Consider the following 24,075-nt stretch of genomic DNA (forward strand, 5'->3'; position numbering starts at 1 on the left):
AAATACAGTGGAACTCAGCAGATCCGGCAGAGTCAATAGATAAAACAGTGTGGTCGAATATTAAAAGGATTCTATAAATGAGTTTGAGTGGAATGGAGACAGTTTAATCTGTTGTTCAGACAGAGACAATTATTAGGACTGAAGAACCTAAAAGCTTGAGTTTAATTCAGGACGATAGCCCGGAGATGCAACCTCCTAGATGGTATTCTGTTTAAGTTAATGGTCCGGTTTGATCTTTAACAAGCCTTGTATTTGTAGAAGCTGCCACAAGCCAATAGTTTTCATATACATAGTGCTCTGATTCTTTTTTTCCACTGATCCACATGGGTATCCTGTTTGAGGAAACATAAACACGAGATTCTGCAGATGGTGGAAATCCAGAGCAACACATACTAAATGCTGGAGGAATTCAGCAGGTTAGGTAGCATCCATGGAAATGAGTAAAAAGTCAATGTTTCAGGCCACGACCCTTCTTCGGGACTGGAAAGGAAAGAGGAAGATGCCAGAATAAAAATGTGGGGGGAGGGGAAGTAGGATCAAAGTATTGGAGGACAGCAGAGATCCCAGAGGGGGAGCAGAGAGAGAGGGTCTCACTGAACTCCCATTGAAGAGAAGATTTACATGGATGCTGAGTTCCTCCAGCATTTTGTGTGTGTGTGTGTGTGTTGCTTGAGGAAGCAGCTAGTTTTTTAATTTTCCTCTGCTGTCCACTTTAGTACATTATCTGATAGCAGAAGATTGCAATGGCAGGTCTGAACCATAAATGTGGCTGAAGTGATGCATGGTTTGACTAATAAGGAAGCTCAATTTTAAATTTAAGATGGCCTATTTTTGTAGAACAATCTGAATTTTGTTTTATAGAATCCTTTTTATTCAATATGAATTTCAGATTCTGCACTGTTCAAGGGAGATTGAACAATTTTGACCAGTTGGAACATTACTGTTTACTCTGAGCTAGTATCAGGCACATCAGTGATTAATTAATTGATTTGGCAAGTAGTATTCAAATAGTTTGTTTATTCAGTACTTGCCAGCGCCATGAAAATTACCAGCTATTTGTCCTATTTTTATTTTAAATGTGTCAACTTTCTTATCCTCCCCAGACTGTTACACAATGTCGGAACTTCAGTTCTTTTCTCCGCAGTATGTGAGTGATTTATAAGGATGACACTTGCTAATTATATTCCTCCGGTGAAGAGTTTGGCAGATCTTCCAGTCTGTGGCCTTAGAATCTTTTCTGACCCGATTATGCGGCAAACACGTCAATATAGTGTGAGCAGACAACTTTGCTGAATTTGCATTACTGTGTTGTTTAGAAATTGGGTGAGACACAGCTTGAGGGCACATAGAGTAGTTTAGAGATCAGTGTGGAGAAATGAGTTATTTCACTCAATGGCTGGTTATGGTGTTTTGTCCATTGCGTGAATAACCTTTCACCCCTCCTCTGTCCACATCAGCAACCTTCTGTCACTTTTTCACTCATGCTTATTTAGTGTTGACTTAGACAGGGCCAAAATGTGGCAGATGGAATACAGTGTAGAAAAGTGTCTAGTCATGCACTTTGGTAGAAGAAATAAAAGGGGAGACACTTTTCTAAACAGGGACCAAATATGGAAGTGCAGAGAGACTTGGGAGTCCTCATGCAGGATTCCCGAAAGGTTCACTTGCTGTTTGAGTTGGTGGTAAGAAAGTCAAATGCATTTCAAGAGGACTAGAATATAGGACATTGTTTAGGTTTTATAAGGTGTTGGTTGGACTGCTTTTGTGCTCAGTTTTGGGTCCCACATCTAAGAAAGGATGTACTGGCATTCAAGAAGGTTTATGAGAATGATCCCAGGAACGAACGAACGAATGAATGAATAAATAAATAAATAAATAAATAAATAAATAATGTATGAGAAATAATTGATGGCTTTGGATCTGGAGTTTAGAATGAAAGGAGATCTCATTGAAATCTGTCAAATATTGAAAGGCCTGGACCAAGTGGACGTGGAGAGGATGTTTCCACATCCACCACCTCTGGGCAGTCTAGCACCAGAGAGCACAGCCTCAGAATAGAGGGATGTTCTTGAAGAACAGAAATGAGGAGAAATTTCTTTCAGCAGAGATGGTGAATCTGTGAAATTCATTACACAGAGGGCTATGGGGGTCAAGTCACTGAGTATAATTAAATCAGAGGCTGATTAGTAAGGATGAACCTGTTGGAGTTCTTTGAGGAGATTGCATGTAGGATAGATAAAAGGGATGCAGTGGATTTTGTATATTTGGACTTTAAGAAGGCCTTTAACAAGGTACCACACAAGGCTGCTTACCAAGTTAATAGCGCATGGTATTACAGGAAAGCTACTGGCATGGTTAGAGCTTTGGCTGATTGGTAGGAGGCAGCAAGTAGGAATAAAAGGATCCATTTCTGGTAGTGTTGAGAAAGCAGGTAAGCTGAAGAAGGATTTAGACCGATTAGGAGAATGGGCAAGGGAGTGGCAAATGAAAAACAATGTTCAAGGCAGTCCTACATTGAGTTCCACACTGACTGGCAGCTCCTGCGATGCCATTGGTGCCAAACTATATCGGTCTCTGTTGATCCTTTGGATTATCAGCTGCATGGAAAGGAGAAGCCGGCTGCATGGGCAGCAGCTTGCTCTCCATATCATACTGCCCTGGCTTGTGCATCATGTAGACAGCTGGGATGCAACATCCATGGTTAACCTGAAGCAGAATAGGGCCTACTAGTAATGGAAGGTTGTTTTTCAGGCAGAGAGAAGTGTACAGTTAGTACTAGGACCATTGCTTTTATCATACATAAATGACTCATACTTCTAAATTCGTGGCTGATGTAAACATGAACAGAGTGGCGGAATGGGTAGATGGACGGTGAATAATTTTCAATGCCAAGAATTGTGGAGTAATCCACTTTGACAGGAAAAATGGGCTGAGGACAGTATAAACTAGAGGGCACATTTCCAAAATAGAAATAACAGATCTGGGGACATAACTGCATCATTCTCAGAAAGTGGAAGGATGTGTTGAGAAAATGGTTAGAACACCATATGGTAGAAAACAAAAAAATCATGAAGATCTTTTATAAAGCAGTGAATTTGTCACAGCTGGAGTATTTTATCCAGCTCTAGGTATTTAAAATCATGAGAATCGGAAACAGGTTAAATTTGTTGTTTTGTAGTTGCATTACAGTGTAATACATGAATAAAAATCAATGAATTACGAAAGTATATATATCAAACATTAAAAAGTAGTGCAAAAGTGTTCATGGGTTCATTGTTCATTCAGGAATCTGATGGCATGGGGGGCGGAAAGCTGTTCTAAAATGTTGAGTGCGCATCTTTAGGCTCCTGTACCTCCTCCCTGATAAAAATGAGAAGAGGTTACATCCTGGCTGATGTGGTTCCGTAATGATGGAGTTCACCTTTTGAAGGGGTCCTGGATGTTGGGGACACTAGTACCCATGATGGAGCTAGCTGAATTTATTACTTTTCTGTAGCCTTTTCTCATCCTGTAGGAAGTATAGAGGAAATAAAGGGGTAAAAAAGCCAATAGAATCATACAGCCCATCTCCTCCATGCTGACTGTGATACCAGTGAGCTCTAGTAAGATAATAGTATTAAGATAATTGGCAGAAGATTTAAAAGTGACAAGAAGGGATCTTTTTTACAAGGGGAGTGTTCATGGTGACATGGTAGAGTAGGCTTGCATAATGCTTTACAGCAAAGCATCGGCTTCAATTCTCACCAGTGTTTAAGGAGTCCATGACTGGTTGGTTTTTCTCCAAGGTGCTCCAGTTTCCTCATACATCCCAAGGATGTATGGGTTCAGTTTAGTAAGCCGGACGAAGAAATTACAAGCTTGGGTAGACAAAGGAGATGCAGTAGATGTGGTGTACTTGGACGTTCAGAAGGCCTTTGACAAGGTGCCGCACATGAGGCTGCTTAGCAAGATAAGCAGGAATTACAGGGAAGTTTCTCACATGGGTGGAGAATTGGCTGATCAGCAGAAAACAGGGTGGGAATAAAGGCTGTTCTGGCTGACTGCCAATTACCAGTGGAGTTACACAGGGGTAAGTGTTGGGACCGTTGCTTTTTACAATGTATGTCAGTGACGTGAACTATGGGATTAATGGATTTGTGGCTAAATTTGTCAATGATACAAAGATAGGTGGAAGAACGGGTAGTGTTGAGGAAGCAGAGAACCTGCGGAGAGACTTAGATAGTTTAGGGGAATGGGCAAAGAAGTGGCAAATGAAATATAATGTTGGAAAGTGTATGGCCGTGCAGTTTGGTGGAAGAAATAAACAAGCAGACTATTATTTAGGTGGGGAGAGAACTCAAAATGCAGAGATGCAGAGGGACTTGGGAGTCCTTGTGCAGGATACCTTAAAGGTTAACCTCCAGGTTGAGTCGATGGTGAAGAAGGTGAATGCAATGTTGCCGGTCATTTCTAGAGGTATAGAATACAAGAGCAGGGATGTGATGTTGAGGCTCTTAAGGAACTCATGAAACCACATTTGGAGTATTGTGTGCAATTTTGGCCTCATTTTAGAAAGGATATACTGATATTGGAGAAAGTTTGGAGAAGATTCACAAGAATGATTCCAGGAATGAAAGGATTACCGTATGAGGAACGTCTGGCAGCTCTTGTGCCGTATTCCCTGGAGTTCAGGAGAATGAGGGGGGATCTCATAGAAACATTCCGAATGTTAAAAGGCCTGAACAGATTAGATTTGGCAATGTTATTTCCCATGGCAGGGGAGTCTAGGACAAGAGGGCATGACTTCAGGTTTAAAGGACGTCCATTTAGAACAGAGATGTGGAGAAATTATTTTAGTCAGAGTGGTAAATCTGTGGAATTTGTTGCTATGAGGCCAAGTCATTGGGTGCATTTAAGGCAGAGATAGATAGTTCATGATTAGCCAGGGCATCAAGGGGTATGGGGAGAAGGCAGGGGAGGGGGGATGACTGGAAGAATTGGATCAGCCCATGATTGAATAGCAGAGCAGACTTGATGGGCCGAATGGCCTACTTCTGCTCTTATGTCTTATGGTCTAAGCTGTGGGCATGCTTTGTTGGTGCTGGAAGCATGGTGACACTTGCAGGCTGCCTCAGCACATCCTCTGACTGTGTTGGTCATTGATGCAAAATGATACATTTCACTGTATGCTTCGCTGTTTCAATGTACATGTGACCAATTAAGCTAAATCTCTTTACAAAACTATTCTCTGTTACTGTCAGGCACAGCCAAGGGGTAGTAGTGCTGTGAGAATCAATTGTAGCATTTAAAAGGAAGCAAGGTAAGTATCTGCAAAGAGAACTTGCAGGGCATTGGGACCATCTGGGATTGGTGCAGATTGATAGGCTGAATGGTCTGGTTTGGTGCTCTGACCACTCTGTGATTCAGGAGCTTGCCATTACTTTGACAGAGTGCATTGGAGGTCCTTACTGAAGAGTAAGTCAACTATCTCCTGTTTCCCACAGTCCAAAGACATACAGGTTAGTAGGTTAATTAATTGTAAATTGGCGTGGGGTTAGGCTATGGTTAAATTGGTGGATTGCTGGGCCACACAGATCAGTGGGCTAGGAGGCCTTGTTCCATGCTGAATCTCTAAATAAATAAATCAATAGTCTTTGGAGAGTTACAGACCGGATTTTTAAAAATGAAACAAGTTCAGTTTTTCAATTGTACCTATGTTACCTGTCTCCTGGTCACTGATTCATTACCTTAAAATGTAACTATGGCTGGATACTTCCACATGGCACCCAAATAGGAATACTGGTTGTTGATGAAAATAAATATACCCAGAGTGACATACACAATCCTGGAGGACCTCAGCAGGTCAGGCAGCATCTATGGAGAAGAGTAAAGGTTTGATGTTTCAGGCTGAGTCTCTTCATCAGGACTGGAAAGGAAAGGGGAGGAAGCCAGAATAAGAAGGTGGGGGAAGGGGAAGGAGTACAATCTAGAGGGTGATCGGTGAGACCAGATGTGTGGGAGAGTGGGGATGAAATCAGAAGCTGGGGGTGATAAGTGGAAAATGTAAAGGGCTAAAGAAGGAATCTGATGGAGAAGAGTGGACCAAGGGAGAAAGGGAAGGAGGAGGGGCACCAGAGGGAGGTGGTGGGCAGGTGAGAAGAGGTAAGAGGGGAACAAGAATGGGGAATAGAAAAAGAGAGAGAGGAGCGGTTGATATTACTGGAAAGTAGAGAAATCAATGTTCATGTCGTTGGGTTGGAGGCTACCCAGATGGAATATGAGGTGTTGCTCTTACAACCTGAGACTGGCCTCATTGTGACGGTGGATGTGGAATGGGTATGGGCAGAGGAATTAAAATGGTTAGACATTGGGATATTCTGTTTGTTGAGGATGAAGCCAGTGTACCCAAATCTTGGTGGTGTGTAGTGTCCGTGATGGCCCAGCACCATCCTTCAAACATAGCATGCACATGAATAATCCAGGATTTGGCTTTCTTTGGCTTACCACAGCAACAGTATCACCCTCGGGCCTTTTCCCAGAATAATGTTACTAACCTGCAGAGTCTCACAATACGAGATTGAACCTATGACTTCCATCATTTTCAAGGACTTCACCTTTTTAACATTGTGCAAAAATGACTTCAGCTTCGAATCAAAATCAAGTTTATTATTACAGACATGCATGTTTGTTTAGTGGCAGCAGTACAGGCAAATATGCAAGTTCAAGTTTAATTGTCATTCTATCATACACGAGAATACAGCCAATCAAAACAACATTCCTCTGTTTCGTTTGCAAGGTGCAAGACACACCACCAGTTGTAACATATTCAACAAAGCACATATAGCATGTATAATTATCAAAGGAGAAAAACATAGCCACAAAAAAATAGAAAATGGCCCAAGGCCCTGAGTATCTGTGTCATGGCCTGTAGATTGATGGTGCATGGGATGTTGTCCTAGAACCACGTTTCTTCAAGAACTAGCATGCATCATGTGCTTATGCAGCCCATAGTGAGCTGCTCCAAGAAATGGACACCCAGTGGCCACTTTATTAGGTACACATGCACTCTTGCTCAATTATGCAAATTAGCCAATCAGGTGGCAGCAACGCACGTGGCGGACTTGGTCAAGCGGTTCTGTTGTTGTTCAGACCAAACATCAGAATGGGAAGAAATGTAATCTAAGTGACTTTGACTGTGGAATGATTGCTGGTGCCAAATGGGATAGTTTCAGTTTCTCAGAAACTGCTGAACCCCTGGGAATTTCATGCAAAACAATAGACAATAGGTGCAGGAGTAGGCCATTCGGCCCTTCTAGCCAGCATTGCCATTCACTGTGATCATGGCTGATCATACACAATCAGTACCCCGTTCCTGCCCTCTCCCCATATCCCTTGACCCCGCTATCTATAAGAGCTCTATCTAACTTGAAACTTTATCATCTATAAAAACTTTATTTTCTATATCCAGAGCTTATAGAGAATTGTGCAAAACACGAGAAACATCTAGTGAACGGCAGTTCTGTGGGCAAAACACTTTGTTAATGAGAAAGGTCAGAGGAGAATGACTAATACTGGTGGTTTAAGCTGACAGGAAGGCAACAGTAACTCAGATGTATTACAACAGTGGTGTGGAGAAGAGCATCTCTGAATGCTCATCGAACCTTGAAGTGGATGGGCTATGGCAATGGAAAACCATGGACATGCACTCAGAGGCCATTTTATTTTTTACATGCGGCACCTAATAAAGTGGTCACTGAGTGTGTATATTTTTTCAAAAAAATAAGTCGTGCAAAAAAGTGAGGTAGCGTTCATGGGTTTCATGGTCTGTTCAGAAATCTGATGGCAGAGGAGACGAAGCTGATCCCTACACATTGAGTATGTGACCTCAGGCTCCTGTACCACCTCTTAATGGTAGCAGTGAAAACAGTTTCTGATAGTGATGCACTTAGAGGGCTGAAATTATTGTCAATTAATATTTCATGAACATTTTGGTAAACGGACTCTTAATTTCAAGAACACAAGAGACTGCAGATGCTGGAAATCTTAAGTAACGTACAGAAAGTGCTGGAGGAACTTGGCAGATCAGGCAGCATCTATGGAGAGGAATAAACAGTCGACATTTTGGTTGAGACCCTTTATGATGTCCAGGAATGCTGCCTGACTTGCTGAGTTCTTCCAGCATCCAGTACAACATACATGTACCATCAATCTACAGCTCATGCTACTTAGGGACTTGGGCTAGATTATTATTTTTTGTGTGACTGTATGTTTACTTACTATCTTAAATGTGCTCTCTGTGCCTTGTGCAAGAACTCTTAATTTCAAGAACTTGTTCTTAAAATCATCAAGTATATGCAAAGCAAAGGTTGATGGGTTCTTAATCAGTCAGGGCATCAAAGGTTTACAGGGACAAGGCAGGCAAATTGGGTTGAGAGGGATAATAAATCAGCCATGATGGAATGGCAGAGAAGATTTGATGGGCTGATTGGCCAAATTCTGCGCTCTGAGGCTTTTTGACTTGTGACATTGAACATTCAGATGATTCACTTCTTTCTCTGCAGCAACATCTCACACATTTTATTGCTTTGCTTTGTGGACTATTCTTTCAGTGAGATACTGTTTGCTATGAAAGAAACATTCAGGTTTTATTCACCTCAGTACGTTCCATTTTTCTCCTTGTGCACTTAGGAGAAGAACAGCTAAGAGTAGGAAGCAAGATGTTTTAAGTCCCTTGGTTTAATTCACCATCCCTTGAGTGTTTGCATTGAATATGAACAAAATGTTTGTAAATGTTCAAAAAATGCATTTGTATATATACATACAAGTCTGATGATGAAATATTAATTGTAAAAGTTTCCATCTCATAGAGTAGTGTAGTAGGATTCAAAGTTATTTACTTAAGCCCCTTACCCCTGCTGGTGCAGAGGCCACTGACAGCAGCTTGCCAGAGACCTTTGCCCAGGCCAAGATTTTCAGTGTCTTCAGGTGTAACCCATCTTCTTGGTGTATCCTTCCTCTCCCAGGGATGAGGTCTTTGGAGCTTCTGCTGACGTTTTTGTAGCTCTGGATTCTTTTGGGATGGGATTGCTAGCCCCATGCCCAACCCTTTTTATTTTGCAGCCAGGCTTGAGTTTAAAATGACACTGGTTGGCAGCTTACTGGTAGTTCAAAGGTCTAGGAATATGACTAAAAAGCATTACTAATAACACATTTTCTGAGGTAAATTTGGGTAAATTATCACCACAAACAATGAAGAAGCAAGAGAAGGTGAAGCTCGAATGAACTGTGCTGGTGCGATGCAAAGTCAGAGTGGAATGTACTTGAGATGGTTTCAGAGTCATCGAGAATGGAACTGGAGAGAGGGATTAGTAGAGGAGACGTGGTGGAGGAGTTTCAGTGCTTGTCCATCAAAACCAAGAGTGAGTTTGAATTGCTTTAGGCGCCAAGTTGATTTGAGAATGGCTTCAGGCTGGGTGGTGAGGTCTAGGACCAGAGCATATCGTTGCTGCGGGGCCTGGATTCTAGAGCGAGGCACAACCCAGTGCTTGGACGATTTATATGCCAACCCAGACAGACTGGAAAGACAAGGTGTCAGGACTGGAGGTGAGGGTCAGGCAGATTTTTCCCTCGCTCTTTCACTCATCTTCTCATGGTGCTGAGGCTGTGAGACTGCTCAGGTTACTATGCACTCCATGTCTGCGAGCTTCGTGGCTCCTTGCCCCGTTATATGATGAACTTGAAATCGAGGCTATGGGCCTCCTCCGGCTCTGGGTCTATGGACTCAATTTGGTTCGGAATGCTGTTGCTTGCTTTCATTGTTTGCATTATTTGTGTTTTTCTTTCTTCTGCCTCTGTACATTGAGTGTTGGTCTGTTTTTAATTGGGTTCTTTCAGGTTTCTTGCTTTGTGGCTGCCTGTAAGCAGGCGAATCTCAAGGTTGTATAATTGCTGCATACTTTGATAATGTACTTGGGACTGTCCATGGCAGAATTATTAAACGTTCCTCACTATTAACTAAGGCAATTTCATTTCTTTTGATCGACCTAACATTCAGATGACAAAATCTGTGGCATGCTTGCCTTCATCAGTCACAGCATTGAGGATAGGAGTTGGGATATCATGTTGTAACTCTACACACAGGTGCTGAGGTTCCTTATAGCCATGGCAGTGGGGATAAGCTCCCACTACCTATTAAATTCTCCCAAATGGCACGCATCTCAAATAGACTCTGACAACCAAGTCTAGCTCTTGTTCATCATGTGTGGCTCAGCTACCAAGCCCAGTGGAACTGTTTCTACTGACAGAAGAAGGGGCAAAGGCAGGTTGCTTTGGGCAGATGGGGTTCATCAGTCATGATTGGTAGTTCATCTCGGTGAAGGAAAACTCTGATCTCAAATCGCTCCTGCCTTGCAGTTATACCCCCTCATAGGAAAGACTCTTGTTGACACAAGAGTGTGTGGTGACACTTGCAGACTGGCTCCAGAGCATCCTTAGGTTGTGTTGGTTGTTAATGCAAATACTGCACTTCACTGTATGTTTGGTTGTACAGTACTTGGCAAAAGTCTTTGGCAAATGTAAAAAAAACTATAAAATGAAGATGCTTTCAAAAATAATGATAAGTTTCATATATCAAAAAAAATTCTATGAAGAGCAGCAAACTGTAAAACAACTAAATCAAATCAATATGTGGTGTGACCACCATTTGCCTTTAAAATTGCATCAACTATCTTAGGTATACTTGTAGTGCAGTTTTATAAGAAAATTGGCTGGTAGATTATTACAAGTATCTTGGAGAACTTGTCTCAGTTCTTCTTTCTCTCCAGATAATACCAGACAGCTTTGTTGATGTGGAGATCAGGGTTCTGTGGAGGCCACACCATCTGTTGCAGAACTCCTTGTTCTTCATTTCACTGAAGGTAGTTCTTTATGACCCTGGCCATGTACTTGAGATCAATGTCCTGCTGCAGAATGAAGTTGGGACCTATCTGCCACCTCCCTGATGGTATTGTGTGATGGAAGAGAATCTGCTTGTACTTCTCAGCATTGAAGATTCCATTAGTTCTGACCAGATCAGCAACTTCATTTGCAGAAATGCAGCCCCAAACCTGCAAGGAATGTCCTCCATGCTTCACTGTTGGCTGCAGACACTCATTCATGTAGTACTCTACTATGGACAAACTGATCCTATTTAAGCCAACATTTTCAAATTTTTACTCGTCCAGCGCACTTGTTGCCATTGCTCAGCATCCCAGTTCCATGTGTTTTTGTTTGCACACTAGTCTCTTGGCTTTGCTTTCACTTTGAGGGAAGGGACTTTTGGCAGCAACTCTTCTACTAAGACCACTTATGACAGACTTTTCCGGACTGTAGAGGAGTGTACTTGGGTTCCAGTGGTTTCTTTGAGTTCAAACCTTGTAGTAGTGCTGGATTTTTCCTATTTAGAAGTGACGTTAGTTTAATGTTCCTCTTGTCTGTTTCGCTCAGTTTTCCTGGCCGACCTCTGCGTTTCTGGTCTTTAACCTTGCCAGTTCCTTTGTACTACTTCAGAAGAGTTTGGACAGCACATCTTTAAACTCCTGTCTGCTGTAAAATTTCTACTTGGCAGAGACCTTGCTGATGCAGAATGACCACCTTGTGTCTTGTTGCTATGCTCAATCATGTCATGGTGTAAGAATTGATGATTTGAAGGTTAAACTGTCACATCTGCCACACTCCCACCATTTAGTTTGGCTGTTCTTTGCCCAGTTCAATTCCTTCTACAGCACTATCACTTCAGTTCCCATTTCCCCGCCAAATTAGTTTAAAGCCTCCCTAACAACTGTAGACAATCTGCCTGCAGGATATTGGACACCCTGTGGATCAGGTGTAACCTGTCCCTTTTGTACAGATCATAGCTTCCCCAGAAGAGATCCCAAGCTGCATAAATCTGAACCCCTGCCTCCTGCACCAGTTCCTCAGCCAGGCAATCACCTGCCAAATCCTCCTATTCCTACCCTCACAGGCACAAGCAGCAATCCAGAGATTACTACCCTGGAGGCCCTGTTTCTCAGCTTTCTACCTAGCTCCCTAAAATCTCTCTTCAGGGCCTCCTCATCTTGTCTATCTCTGTCACTGGTGCCAGCATGCACCAAGATTTGTGGCTGCTCACCCTCATCCTTGAGAGTGCCATGGACCCAATCTGAGACGTCCCTGATCCTGGCCCCAGGGGGACAGCATACCCAACTGAGTGTCTATCGTGCACACGGAACCGCCTCTCTGTTCCTCAGACCAGAGAATCTCCTAACAATACTACAGTCCTCGTCACCTCTGCTCTTCCAAGCCACAGCACCAGATTCGGTGCCAGAGACCCAGTCACTGTGGCTCCCCTGTAGGTTGTCGCCCTCAATAGTATCTAAAATTGTATACTTATTATTGAGGGAAATAGCCACAGGTGTACCCTGCACTGGCTGTGCAGTTCCCTTCCTTCTCCTGACAGTCACCAAGTTAGGGGTAACTACCTCTCTGTAGCTCCTGTCTATCACCTCCTCATTCTCCCTTATCAGTTGAAGGACTTGGAGCTGTAGCTCCAGTTCCTTAACACATTCTCTCAGGAGCTGCTGCTTTGTGTACCTGGTGCAGATGTGTTTATCCGGGAGACTGGAGGTCTCCCAGACTTCCCACTTCCCACACACAGTACAAACACTGCCTCTGGAGCCACTCTCACTAAACTACTATGCTTTAGCAGATAAGGAATGAACAAATAAGGACAGGGAGAGAGAAATTTACCAAATACTTAACCTCACCTAAGCCAGTCCTCGCTGAAGTCTGAAGAGCCAAAGCCGCTCTAAACACTGGCGTACTGTAAGAATGACTGCTCTGCTTGCGTCTGTGTTTTTTAAATTGGCCTTTCCTAATGAATGCCTTTGGCTGTTTGGTCACTCAGCTCAGAGAATCTGCCGTGAAGTGCTGCCTGCAAAATCTTGATCGCCTTCCTGACTGAAAGCTAGCTCTTATGCACTCCTTCACATTGATTGTCCAACTTGGAGAAATCTGCAGTGAAGCTCTGCTTACTGAATCTTGTTCATGGTTCTAACTGAAAATTGTTGATCGTTAGCATCCTGTTTGTTATCTTTATTTAATCATTCACTGGGCATTATACCTAGAAAGTAAAAAAGTTTTTATTTGAACAGTGGTCTATTACTTAATATGTTATTTTCTTTAACTACAAATAATTCTCTATAACATTTAATGTTTAGAAGATGTATGTTTGGATATGTAAAATTTGCTCTTTTCTACTCGCACACTAATGCAGAAGATTAAAAAATAACCATCTAAAACAAAATTTATATAAAAAGTCCAGAGTGCCTAAGACTTTTGCACATTATTGTACATATGATAAATAAAATAAGTCTGAATCTGAAAATCAGGAGGAGCCTAAATAGGTGGATAGTCACAGCCTTATTCCCAGGGTTGCAGAGACTAAAACCAGAGGACATAGATTTAAGATGCGAGGGAAAGATATAAAGGGAATCTGAGGGCAATTTTTCAAAGGGTGCTGTTTATGTTAAATAATCTGTCCGAGTAGCATAGTGGTGGGTACTATTACAATGTTGAAGACACATTTAGATAAGTACCAGGATAGAAAAGGCTTAGGAAATGGACAAAACACAGACTAATGGGTGTCACCCAGATGAACCATGGTCAGCATGGGTGTGTTGGTCTGAAGGGCCTGTTTCTATGCTGTATAACTCTGACTCTGATGCTAAACACGTAAATTCTGAGAAGTGGGTACCAGTCGGAAAGTTGCTTTCTTGGCTGGCTTTTGCCACTCCTCTAACTTCTGCCTTAGGTCCCACACTACCAGGTTTGGGGACAGTTACAACTATCAGACTCCCTAACCAACGTGGATAATAACTTCACTCACCTCAACACTGAACTGGTTCCACAACCTATAGACTCACTTTCAAGTGTTCTATAACTCATGTCCTTGGTATTATTTATTTGTATGGTGGTGGACTTTAGGAGATCTAGGCCTCATATGGAGCCAGTGATCATTAATGGAGAATGTGTGGAGCAGGTTAAGACCTACAAGTATCTGGGAGTACAGTTAGACGAGAAGCTAGACTGGACTGCCAACACAGATGCCTTGTGCAGGAAGGCACAGAGTCGACTGTACTTCCTAAGAAGGTTGGCGTCATTCAATGTCTGTAGTGAGATGCTGAAGATGTTCTATAGGTCAGTTGTGGAGAGCGCCCTCTTCTTTGTGGTGGCGTGTTGGGGAGGAAGCATTAAGAAGAGGGACGCCTCACGTCTTAATAAGCTGGTAAGGAAGGCGGGCTCTGTCGTGGGCAAAGTACTGGAGAGTTTAACATTGGTAACTGAGCGAAGGGCGCTGAGTAGGCTACGGTCAATTATGGATAACTCTGAACATCCTCTACATAGCACCATCCAGAGACAGAGAAGCAGTTTCAGCGACAGGTTACTATCGATACAATGCTCCTCAGACAGGATGAAGAGGTCAATACTCCCCAATGCCATTAGGCTTTACAATTCTACCGCCAGGACTTAAGAACTTTTTAAAAGCTATTATTAATGCTTTTTGAGATAGTGATTTAGATGCATATCATATTTTTTACTGAGTTAAGTATTGTATGTAATTAGTTTTGCTACAACAAGTGTATGGGACATTGGAAAAAAAGTTGAATTTCCCCATGGGGATGAATAAAGTATCTATCTATCTATCTATCTATTTTGCACTTTGGCCGCTTGTCAGTTTTTGTGTGTGGTTTTTCATTGATTTATTGTGAATGCCTGCAGGGTTGTGTATGATGACATATACAGTCGGCCCTCCTTATCCACGAGGGATTGGTATACCAAAAAATGCGGATGCTTAAGTCCCTTATTCAACCTGTCACAATGCGGTGGATCTTAGGACCCAGCAGAACCCCAGACCTTCCTGTCTCAGTGCGGTAGACCTTAGGACCCAGTGGAACCCCAGACCTTATTTAACCTGTCTCAGTGTGATGGACATTATGACCCAGCGGTGGAGCTCTGAATCTGCAGTGTTTCTGTTCACGAAACTAATCACGATCACGATTGAAAATAAAGTGGAAATAATAAAGCGATTGGGAAAAGGTGAAACGCCATTGGTCATTGTAAAAGTGTTAGGCCACGTCGGTCAACGATCGGAACAATTTTAAAGGATAAAGTGAGAAAGGCCCTGCCCCGATGAAAGCTGCAATTATTACGAAGCAACACAGTGGTTTAATGATTGGGTTTTGGGGTTTTGAGTTTTTGATCCTCCACATCAACCCGGCACGGATGGAATGCGCACTCGAAAGTGGTCTGTCACTGGTTCCAGAGCCCGGCGCTGAAACATACGTTCTTAAGTGTTTTACATGCATAGAAAGGTAAAATATATGCTATATACTAAGACAAACGTTTGACTAACTGACTCTAAATAATACCGGATGTACCTGTTCTGACTTACTTAGTAAGAGAACTTTGGATTTTTTTGGATCAGATCCACGATAACCCACGCACATCCTCCCGTATACTTTAAATCATCTATAGATTATTTATAATGCCTAATACAATGTAAATGCTATGTAAAATAGTTGTTATACTGCATTGTTTAGGGAATAATGACAAGAAAAAAAAGTCTGTACATGCTCGAACAACAAGTGCTGGAAGAGCACTTCCAGGTTTTCTTAATTCGAGGTTGGTTGAATTCACAGATGTGGAATTCGCGGATGAGGAGGGCCGACTGTATGTACTTTGATAATAAATTTACTTTGAACTTTGAACCTCTATTAAAACCAGCCAGTTAGCAGTTTCTAAAAAAAAATTTATGGGAGGATGAAGGGTCCGAGGCATTGTTCAGGGTCCTTACCACCCATTCCATAATCTCTTTGACCCCTCTATTAAAACCAGCCAGTTAGTAGTTTCTTAAAAAAAATTTATGGGAGGATGAAGGGTCCGAGGCATTGTTCAGGGTCCTTACCACCCATTCCATAATCTTTTTGACCCACTACCATCTGGAAGCAGGTACAGAAACATCAGGACTAGGACTGCCAGACTGGGTAACAGCTTCTTCCCTCAGGCTGTGAGACTAATGAATACCCTGCCACCACCGAGACCTCATCATCAGGACAGCAATCTGTTTATTGCTTACCTGTTGCACACTACATGCATTTTATTAACTTATTTATGGGAATATTTTGGTTTATGTGCTGTGTATGATCTTCGGGTGCACCATGATCCGGAGGAACCTTGTTTGTTTGGTTGTATATTTTTACAGTCAGATGGCAATAAAATTGAACTTGACGTGGGAAAAGTGTAAAAACAAAATTCGGTTTCAGTTACCGTAATGGGTAAATGAGTCAGTTTGGCTGAGAAAGAACTGACCTCTGTTGTCCATTAAATTAATTCTTGGGGTGTCCTGAATCCTGTAGTCCCACTTGTTAAATATTCTTTGGATGATTTTTCCATTTTAAATTGGCTGCTTCAGTAACTGGAGCCATAAACTGTGTTTTATCACTTATGCATCATGCTATATTTGTGTCATACCACTTTGATGCCGAACCTCTGGCTTTCCTTCCAAGTTTGTGCCTTGGGCTTTAGCAGACACAGCAGTGAATAACTTTTGATTGCTATTGATAGTATGGTAGAATTGGAAATAAATGGACGTATTTTTGCATGTATTTTGTATAAGGGTTGGTACCTAGGGCATTGCATCAATTTCCATGTGTTCTTTAAATTACACATGGGGTGAGTTGATAGTGTAGAGATGAGAGTACCACTTTATAGTGCCAGTGACCAAGTTCATTTCTCACCGCTGTCTCTAAGGAGTTGGTGCTGCATCGGATCCAGAGTAACAATTGGTTTGTTCTCCATTGCACTCGTGTACTAGAAATGATATTCAAGAATTTTGAATTTTGAATCTTGAAGAGCATCTCTGAACACACAACACGTCAAACCTTGAAGAGGATGGGCTACAGCAGCAGAAGATCATGCCAGGTGGAATGAAAAGACCACTGTATTGACCTGCCCATGCTTGGCCTGTAGTCCTCTTAAACCCCTCTTGTCCATGAACCATGCATGGTAGTGTAGCGATTAGTGTGATACTTTACAGCGGTGGCAATCAGGGTTCAATTCCCACCACTGTCTGTGAGGAGTTTGTATGTTCATCCCATGACTGCATGGGTTTCCTTCTTGGTTCCTTGGTTTGCTCCCACATTCCAAAGACATACGGATTAGTAGGTTAATTGGTCATATAGGTGTAATTGGGCGGTGCAGCTCATTGGATCAGAAAGGCCTGTTACCCTGCTGTATCTCAAAATAAAATCGCATCACTTCATAGTCCAGTTTTTTTAATCCTGGGATTCAAACTCATTATCTTTGGTTTGTTGGTCCAGTTTCCTTATGCACAGTTCTATAGAGAACTGATAACGTGGATATAATCTATAAGTAGTTTAATTTCTAAATATTTCTAATATTACGCGTCAGTTTTTAAAAATAAATGTTCAGATTCATTCAGAGCCCAATATTTCAGTTCCTTCAATCCTATATTTAAAAGCATCAATGTTGCACCAGCATTTAAGGTCAGATTTCATATTTTTAAATAAATAAATTGCATGGTTTCTTGTTGAAGTTAACTACCATAGCATCGGAATGGGTGGCGATCCTTGAGTTGTGTAGGTTGTTAATGCAAACCACGCATTTCACTGTATGTTTCAATGCACATATCATAAATAAACCTCAATCTAAATTATTCTGTTTTAAAAATGTTGTTAATTGGAATCTATGTAAATGTATAACGGATTTTTAGACTGTGGATGAAGATCTGAGGATCATTGTATAAAGACGTTTACACCTACCTAATAGTTGATTTCTTAACTTTTCTTTTCTCAAGTTATGGACATTTGTTTTTGGTTTCCTAAAACATAAGAGCAGAATTAGGCCATTCAGCCCATTGAGTCTGCTCTGCCATTTCATTGTGGCTGATTTATTATCCCCCTCAACCCCATTCTCCTGCCTTTGACACCTTTACTAATCAAGAACCTATCAACCTCTGCTTCAAACATAACCGATGACTTGTCCTCCACAGCCGTCAGTAGCTTTGAATTTCACAGAAGAAATTCTGGCAAAAGAGATTTGTCCTCACCTCTGTTCTAAAGTGATGTCATGGAAGGAAAGTGCTTGTCACTTAGATTCCAGGTGGCTAAGTAAGCAACCATGTTTACACCAGTCCTATCCAAACCAGCCTTTACCACATTCTCATCAAATTCCTCTCTACCTACCCTCCAAATTCTACCACTCATTTACAGTAAATTGTTTAATTTGACTTATGGTCACATGTACTGATACACAGTGAAATACTTCCTTTTGCTTGTCACCCACATGGATGATTTCATTACATCAGTACATTGAGGTAGGACAAGGGAAAACAACAAAATGTGGAATAAATTATTACATTTACAGAGAAAGTGCAGACAGACAATAAGATGCAACATCATAATGAGCTTGATTGTGAGGTCAGGAGTCCACCTCATTGTACAAGAGGACTATTCAAAATCTTCTAACAGCAGATTAGAAGCCGTCCTTGATTGCAGTGGTATGTGGTTTCGTGCTTTTGTATCTTCTACCTGATGGGAATAGGGAGAAGAGAGAAAGTCCGGATTGGATGGGGTCTTTGGTTATGCTGGCTGCTTTACTGAGACAGTGGAACTGTGGACAATTTATTATTGTAATGTATCTTTTTTTTAATGTATTGCAATGTACTGCTGCCACAAAGCAACAAATTTCACAACATACGCTAGTGATATTAAATCTGATTCTGACCTGAGAATGCAGTTGAGGTTGAACATGAGTCAGTCATGGTTAAATGACTGAGCAGATTCCATGGGTTAAATGGCTTAATTATGTTTATATGTCTTATGTGAAAACACTGTACTGGTTAGGGGTTGTATGTAACGTATTTCTTATTTAATGAAGCTGACGTAATCCCAGAAGTGGTATGATTAATAGGATATAAATATCTCCCTTTGGAATTTGAACAGATTGCACTTACAGTTGGAAGTCGACAAAACATGAATGATTGGTCCTTAACCAGGGTGACACATTTGTTGTGAAAGGAGACCCAAGGTATTTGCAGTTTGCTTAAAAAGAAACCTTGCCTCTGGCTGTTTGCTGTGAAGTTTAAAAAGTGGGAAAAAAATCAATAGAAATAATTTAGCTATAATATTCTTGAGACCGAATGCCATTTAGCCAGCTGGATCTGTTTAAACATTTAAGTGAATCTTTTACTCAAAGCGATTAGACCTGGTGAGGTATGTGCAGAAGGAGTTTTTATAGTGAGAGTGGAGCTTTTCCATTGTGGCTGGAACAAATCAGTAGCTTGGTTAAAAGGTGTTCAGGAGGCTTTTAGAGAAGCACATGAATGGGATGCGGTGGCAGGGAAGCAGCATTCATCATGAAGGACACCCACCATCCAGGCCATGCTTTCTTCTCATTGCTGCCATCAGGTACAGGAGCACCTCAGGACTCATCACCTGGTTCAGGAACAGTTATTACCCCTCAACCATTAGGCTCTTGAACCAGTGGGGATAGCTTCACTTAACTTCACTTATTGGACTCTTCATCTCATGTTCACTATTCATTGCTTTTTACTTATTATTATTATTATTATTATTATTATTATTATTATTATTTCTTTTTATTCTTTTTATTTTCACAGTTTGTTGTCTTTCGTGCATTGGTTGTTTGGCCATCCTGTTGGGCACAGCCTTTAATTGATTCTATTTGGGATCTTGGGTTTCCTGAGTATGCCTGCAAAAAAAAAGAATCTGTGGATTATACGTGGTGACATATGTGTACTTTGATAATAAAATTACTTTGAACAGGAATGGAAGGATATAGAGATTGTGTAGGCAGAAGGGGTTGGTTTAGTTGTGCAATTTATTACTAATTAAGTTAGTTCAGCACATTATGATATAGGAGCAGAATTGGTTCATTTGGCCTATTGAATCTGCTCAAGGCTAATCCTCTCAACCTCATTCTCCTGTCTTGTCCTCATGACTTTTCACACTGTTACTAATCAAGAACCTATCAAACTCCGCTTTAAATATACCAAGTTCCACAGATTCATTATCCCCTTGCTGAAGAAATTCCTCCTCACTTCTGTTCTAAAGGTACATCCTCTCCACTCTATCTAGGCTTTTCAATATTCAATAGTTTTCAATGAGACCCCTCATTCTTCTGAACTCCAGTGAGTACAGGGCCTAAGCCATCAAATGCTCCTCATACAATAAAACACAAACAAGGGAAAAGCTGCAGATGCTGGAAACCCGAGCAACACACACAAAATGCTATAGAAACTCAGCAGGCCAGGCCACATCTGTGGAAAAAGTACAGTCGATGTTTTGGCCCAAAATGTCGACTACTTTTTTTTCCATAGATGCTGCCTGGCCTGCTGAGTTCCTCCAGCATTTTGTGTGTGTTGCTCATACATTAACCCTTTCATTTTCAACATTGTAGGGTGAAGGGCCTGTTCCAGTGCTGTACTGTTATATGTTCTGTGCTTATCTGCTGTGTACAGATTTATAAAATTTAGCAACAGTTTGAGAACATTCAGGGCACCAGACATCAGCATGCTTTGGAAAATCTATCACCAGCCACCTTCCTCATATCATACCATTTTCAGCTTAACAAATAAACAGCTTATAAACTTCATAGATATGTTTCATATAGTCACAAACACAAGAGTTACTGCATATGCTGGAAATCTCAATTAACCCACACAAAATGCGGAGGAGGTCAGGCAGCATCTGTGGTGTGGAATAAACAGTTGACATTTTGAGCTGAGACCCTTCAGGACTGGAAAGGAAGGGGAAGCCAGAATAAGAAAGTGGGACGAGGAGAAGGAATATAAGCTGGCAGATGATAGGTGAGACCAGGTGAAGCAGAAGGTGGGTTGGTATTGGGGGAAGGTAAATTAAGAAGCTGAGAGGTGATAGGTGGAAGAAGTAAAACACTGAAAAAGGACGGATCTGATAGTAGAGGGGAGTGAACCATGGGCGAAAGGGAAGGAGGGGGGGAATCAAAGTGGGGAATGGGGAAAGAAGGTGGGGAGGGTGGAAAAATTACTAGAAGTTAGAGAAATCGATGTTCATGCTGATCACAATGTTTCATGTGGTAATAGGGCTTTTGAACTCCTGGCATCCCTCAAAATATATGCAAAGATCAGAATAAGTTATCAACGTACAGACTGTCTGTGGCTAATGAACAGGATTATTGAATATGCCTGGAAGAAAATTAGTCTCAGGGTTGTATATGGTGACATCTGATTACTTTGATAATAAATTTACTTTGAACTGTTTTTACAGCCGATTTTTATCATTGTTAGAAAATATACAAAATTCACTTGTAAGGTAACTGTACCACCATGGTATTGTAATGAATGGCATCAAAACCACATGACATTGATAAGAAAGAACAGTTACTAAAAGTGTACAAAGAGGAAATTAGTTTAGCCATTTGAAGGAGCAAAAGTATATTTGTACATTTGACTTCTGAATTTAATATCATGGGAGTTCGCTCATGTAGCTTTCTTTTTGATCCTGACCAGTTTGTTTTGATTTTCAGCGCTCCTTCACGCGCACCAAAGTTTGGGGCCCGAATTAACAAAATGAGCCTCCACGCAGCTACTGGATATGAGCGGTCGCGGGATAGGCGCAGGTCAAGCGATCGATCACGTGACTCGTCGCATGAACGGACAGAAGGGCAGCTCACACCTTGTATCAGGAATGTTACTTCACCGACCAGACAGCATCATGGTGGTAAGCAGAACTTTACTCATGTTGTAAATATTGAGGCTTTGATTTCTCTGTACATAAGCAGTGAGTCAAAATATGCTGAAGTTCCTTTCCTGTTTTTCTTCTGACAAATGGACAGGGTTTGTGTTCTTGAGGGTTCCTCTCACTTGCCAGGGGTGTTGCCAGTTTTGGCCTCCAGTTTTAGGCCCCTTATCTAAGAAAAGATGTGTTGGCATTAGAGTCCAGAGGAAATTGATGATTATCCCTGGAATGAAAGAGTTAATGTTTGAGAGCATTTGATGGCTCTGGGCCTATACTTGCTGGAGTTTAGAAGAATGAAGAGCATCTCATTGAAATCGATTGAAAGGTATTTGCAGGGAAGGTTTCCTTTGGGGGGGGGGCGGTGGAGATCAGGACCAAACGGGGCACAGCCTCAGAATAGAAGGACGCCCATTTGGAACAGAGGCGAGGAGTAATTTCTTAGCCAGAGGGTGGTGAATCTGTGGAATTCATTGCCGTAGACGGCAGTGGAGGCCAAGTGATCAGATAGATATAAAGCAGAGGTTGGGAGGGATAATAAATCTGCCATGATGGAATGGCAGAGCAGACTTGATGTGCTGAATTCTACTCCTATATCTTGTGGGTTTTGCTGCAGAGTGTGACAGGAGAATGAGAGCCCCACTCTCCATCCTGCTTTGTTAATAGGAGAGGTGGGTTGCTGAGTGATGTGTCTCATTGGTCCAGAAGACTGTTCTGCACTGTTTCTCTAAATAAAACAAAAAATATTGAAGATGACATAATGCACAGCACTTGCAGTTTCATATTACTGTCTTCACACTCAAACCCCTGAGAGTCTCCTGATAAAATAGTTCAGAGTTTCTGCATTAGTTGCCAGTAATGAAACAATGTGTTGGGCTTGACAGGCTTACCTACCTCAAATGTGATAAGTATCAAAATCCTTCACTTAAACAGGCTAATGCTGCTCAGGGGAATTAGGGTAGCAAAGATGTCTGTCTGCTGCCTGACAACTACTGCCTTCAAGCAAAAGATTAGTTATAGTTGCAGTTGTGTTTTATTAAAAGTTGCTTTGATCTATCTGAGAATCACGAGTTGAACATTGATGGGATTCTAATAAATGCCCCTTCAGTTTTTGTTTTGGTAAACCTGTCCAATTAATCACACCTTGATTTTCTCTTTTCCCATATACTTCAAATGTTTCCTATTCATTTACTTCAATTATTTTTGAAAATTTACTATCCTTTTAGGTGGGGTCAGACTCACTACCTATTGAATGCTCCCAATGGCGAGCATCTCAAATAGTTTCTAACAACTAAGTCCAGCTCCTGGCCTTCATGTGTGGCTTAGCTACTCAGTGTGGCGAATCAGTTTCTGCTGACAGAAAGAGGGGCCAAGGCAGGTTACTGGTGCCTTAAAACCAGTCGCTTCAGGCAGATGGGTCCATCAGCTGTGGTTGGCAACTCATCTCAGAGAAGGACTACTCGATGCCTTGTCACTATAGCCCCCCCCACCCCCAAGGGGTAATTCCCCAAGGAAATATTTGGAGCTGGAATCTTGCGTTGAGTTCAGTGCTGTGACGCCACTGGTGCTGAACTGTATCTGTCTCTGTCAGTCCTTTGGATTCACCAGCTGCTGGAGGTGTGCCTGCTACATGTGCAACAGCTTGCTCTCCATGTCGTACTGCTCCGGCCTGCATACACAACGTAGACAGTTAGGACGCAACATCCACAGTTGACCCCAACCAACAGAGGGGCCCTTCTTCCTACCACACCCCCTCATTGATTCTTAAGCAAAAAAAGATGAAGATTTGTTTTTTTGTCACAAGTACGTCGAAACATACACTGAAATGTGTTGTTTGCATTAACGGCCAACACTGTCATGGCATAGCCTGCAGGATGCCATAGTGTAGCCTGCAAGTGTTGCCATGTTTCTGGCAGCAACGTGGTATGCCCACAGCTCATTAACCCTTAATAACTGGTACGTTTTATAGGATGTGGGAGGAAACCCATGACATCACGGGGGGAATGTACAAACTCCTTACAGATAGCAGTGGGACTTGAACCTCAGTCAGTGATCACTGGCAATGTAAAGTGATTGTGCTAACTGCTAAGTGACCTCGCTGCTGCAAGAAATGTATTTCTAAAATTTATTTTAAAAATCGCAAGCTGTTTGTGGAACTCAGTAGGTCAGGCAGCATCTGTAGAGGGAAATGAACAGTTGACCTTTTGGGTCAATACCTTTATTCTGGGCTGATTTGTCTACCAGCTTTTTTTTTAATAACTTC

General features: G+C 41.8%; 1 protein-coding gene across 4 annotated transcripts in view; it reads left to right on the forward strand.

Annotated features, from left to right (window-relative positions):
* btbd10b (BTB (POZ) domain containing 10b) overlaps positions 1 to 24,075 on the forward strand; it is a 113,463-nt gene that overhangs the window by 36,924 nt on the left and 52,464 nt on the right. For 3 of the 4 annotated variants that reach the window (XM_073049906.1, XM_073049907.1, XM_073049905.1), the window contains one exon: positions 21,604 to 21,797. In XM_073049906.1, coding sequence (XP_072906007.1) covers positions 21,604 to 21,797 — 194 coding nt within the window. Of the gene's footprint in view, positions 1 to 19,019; positions 19,105 to 21,603; positions 21,798 to 24,075 lie in introns of all 4 variants that reach the window. The other variant, XM_073049908.1, reaches the window with a different exon arrangement.

This window comes from Hemitrygon akajei, chromosome 6 (assembly GCF_048418815.1).
Source record: "Hemitrygon akajei chromosome 6, sHemAka1.3, whole genome shotgun sequence".
NCBI lineage: Eukaryota > Metazoa > Chordata > Chondrichthyes > Myliobatiformes > Dasyatidae > Hemitrygon > Hemitrygon akajei.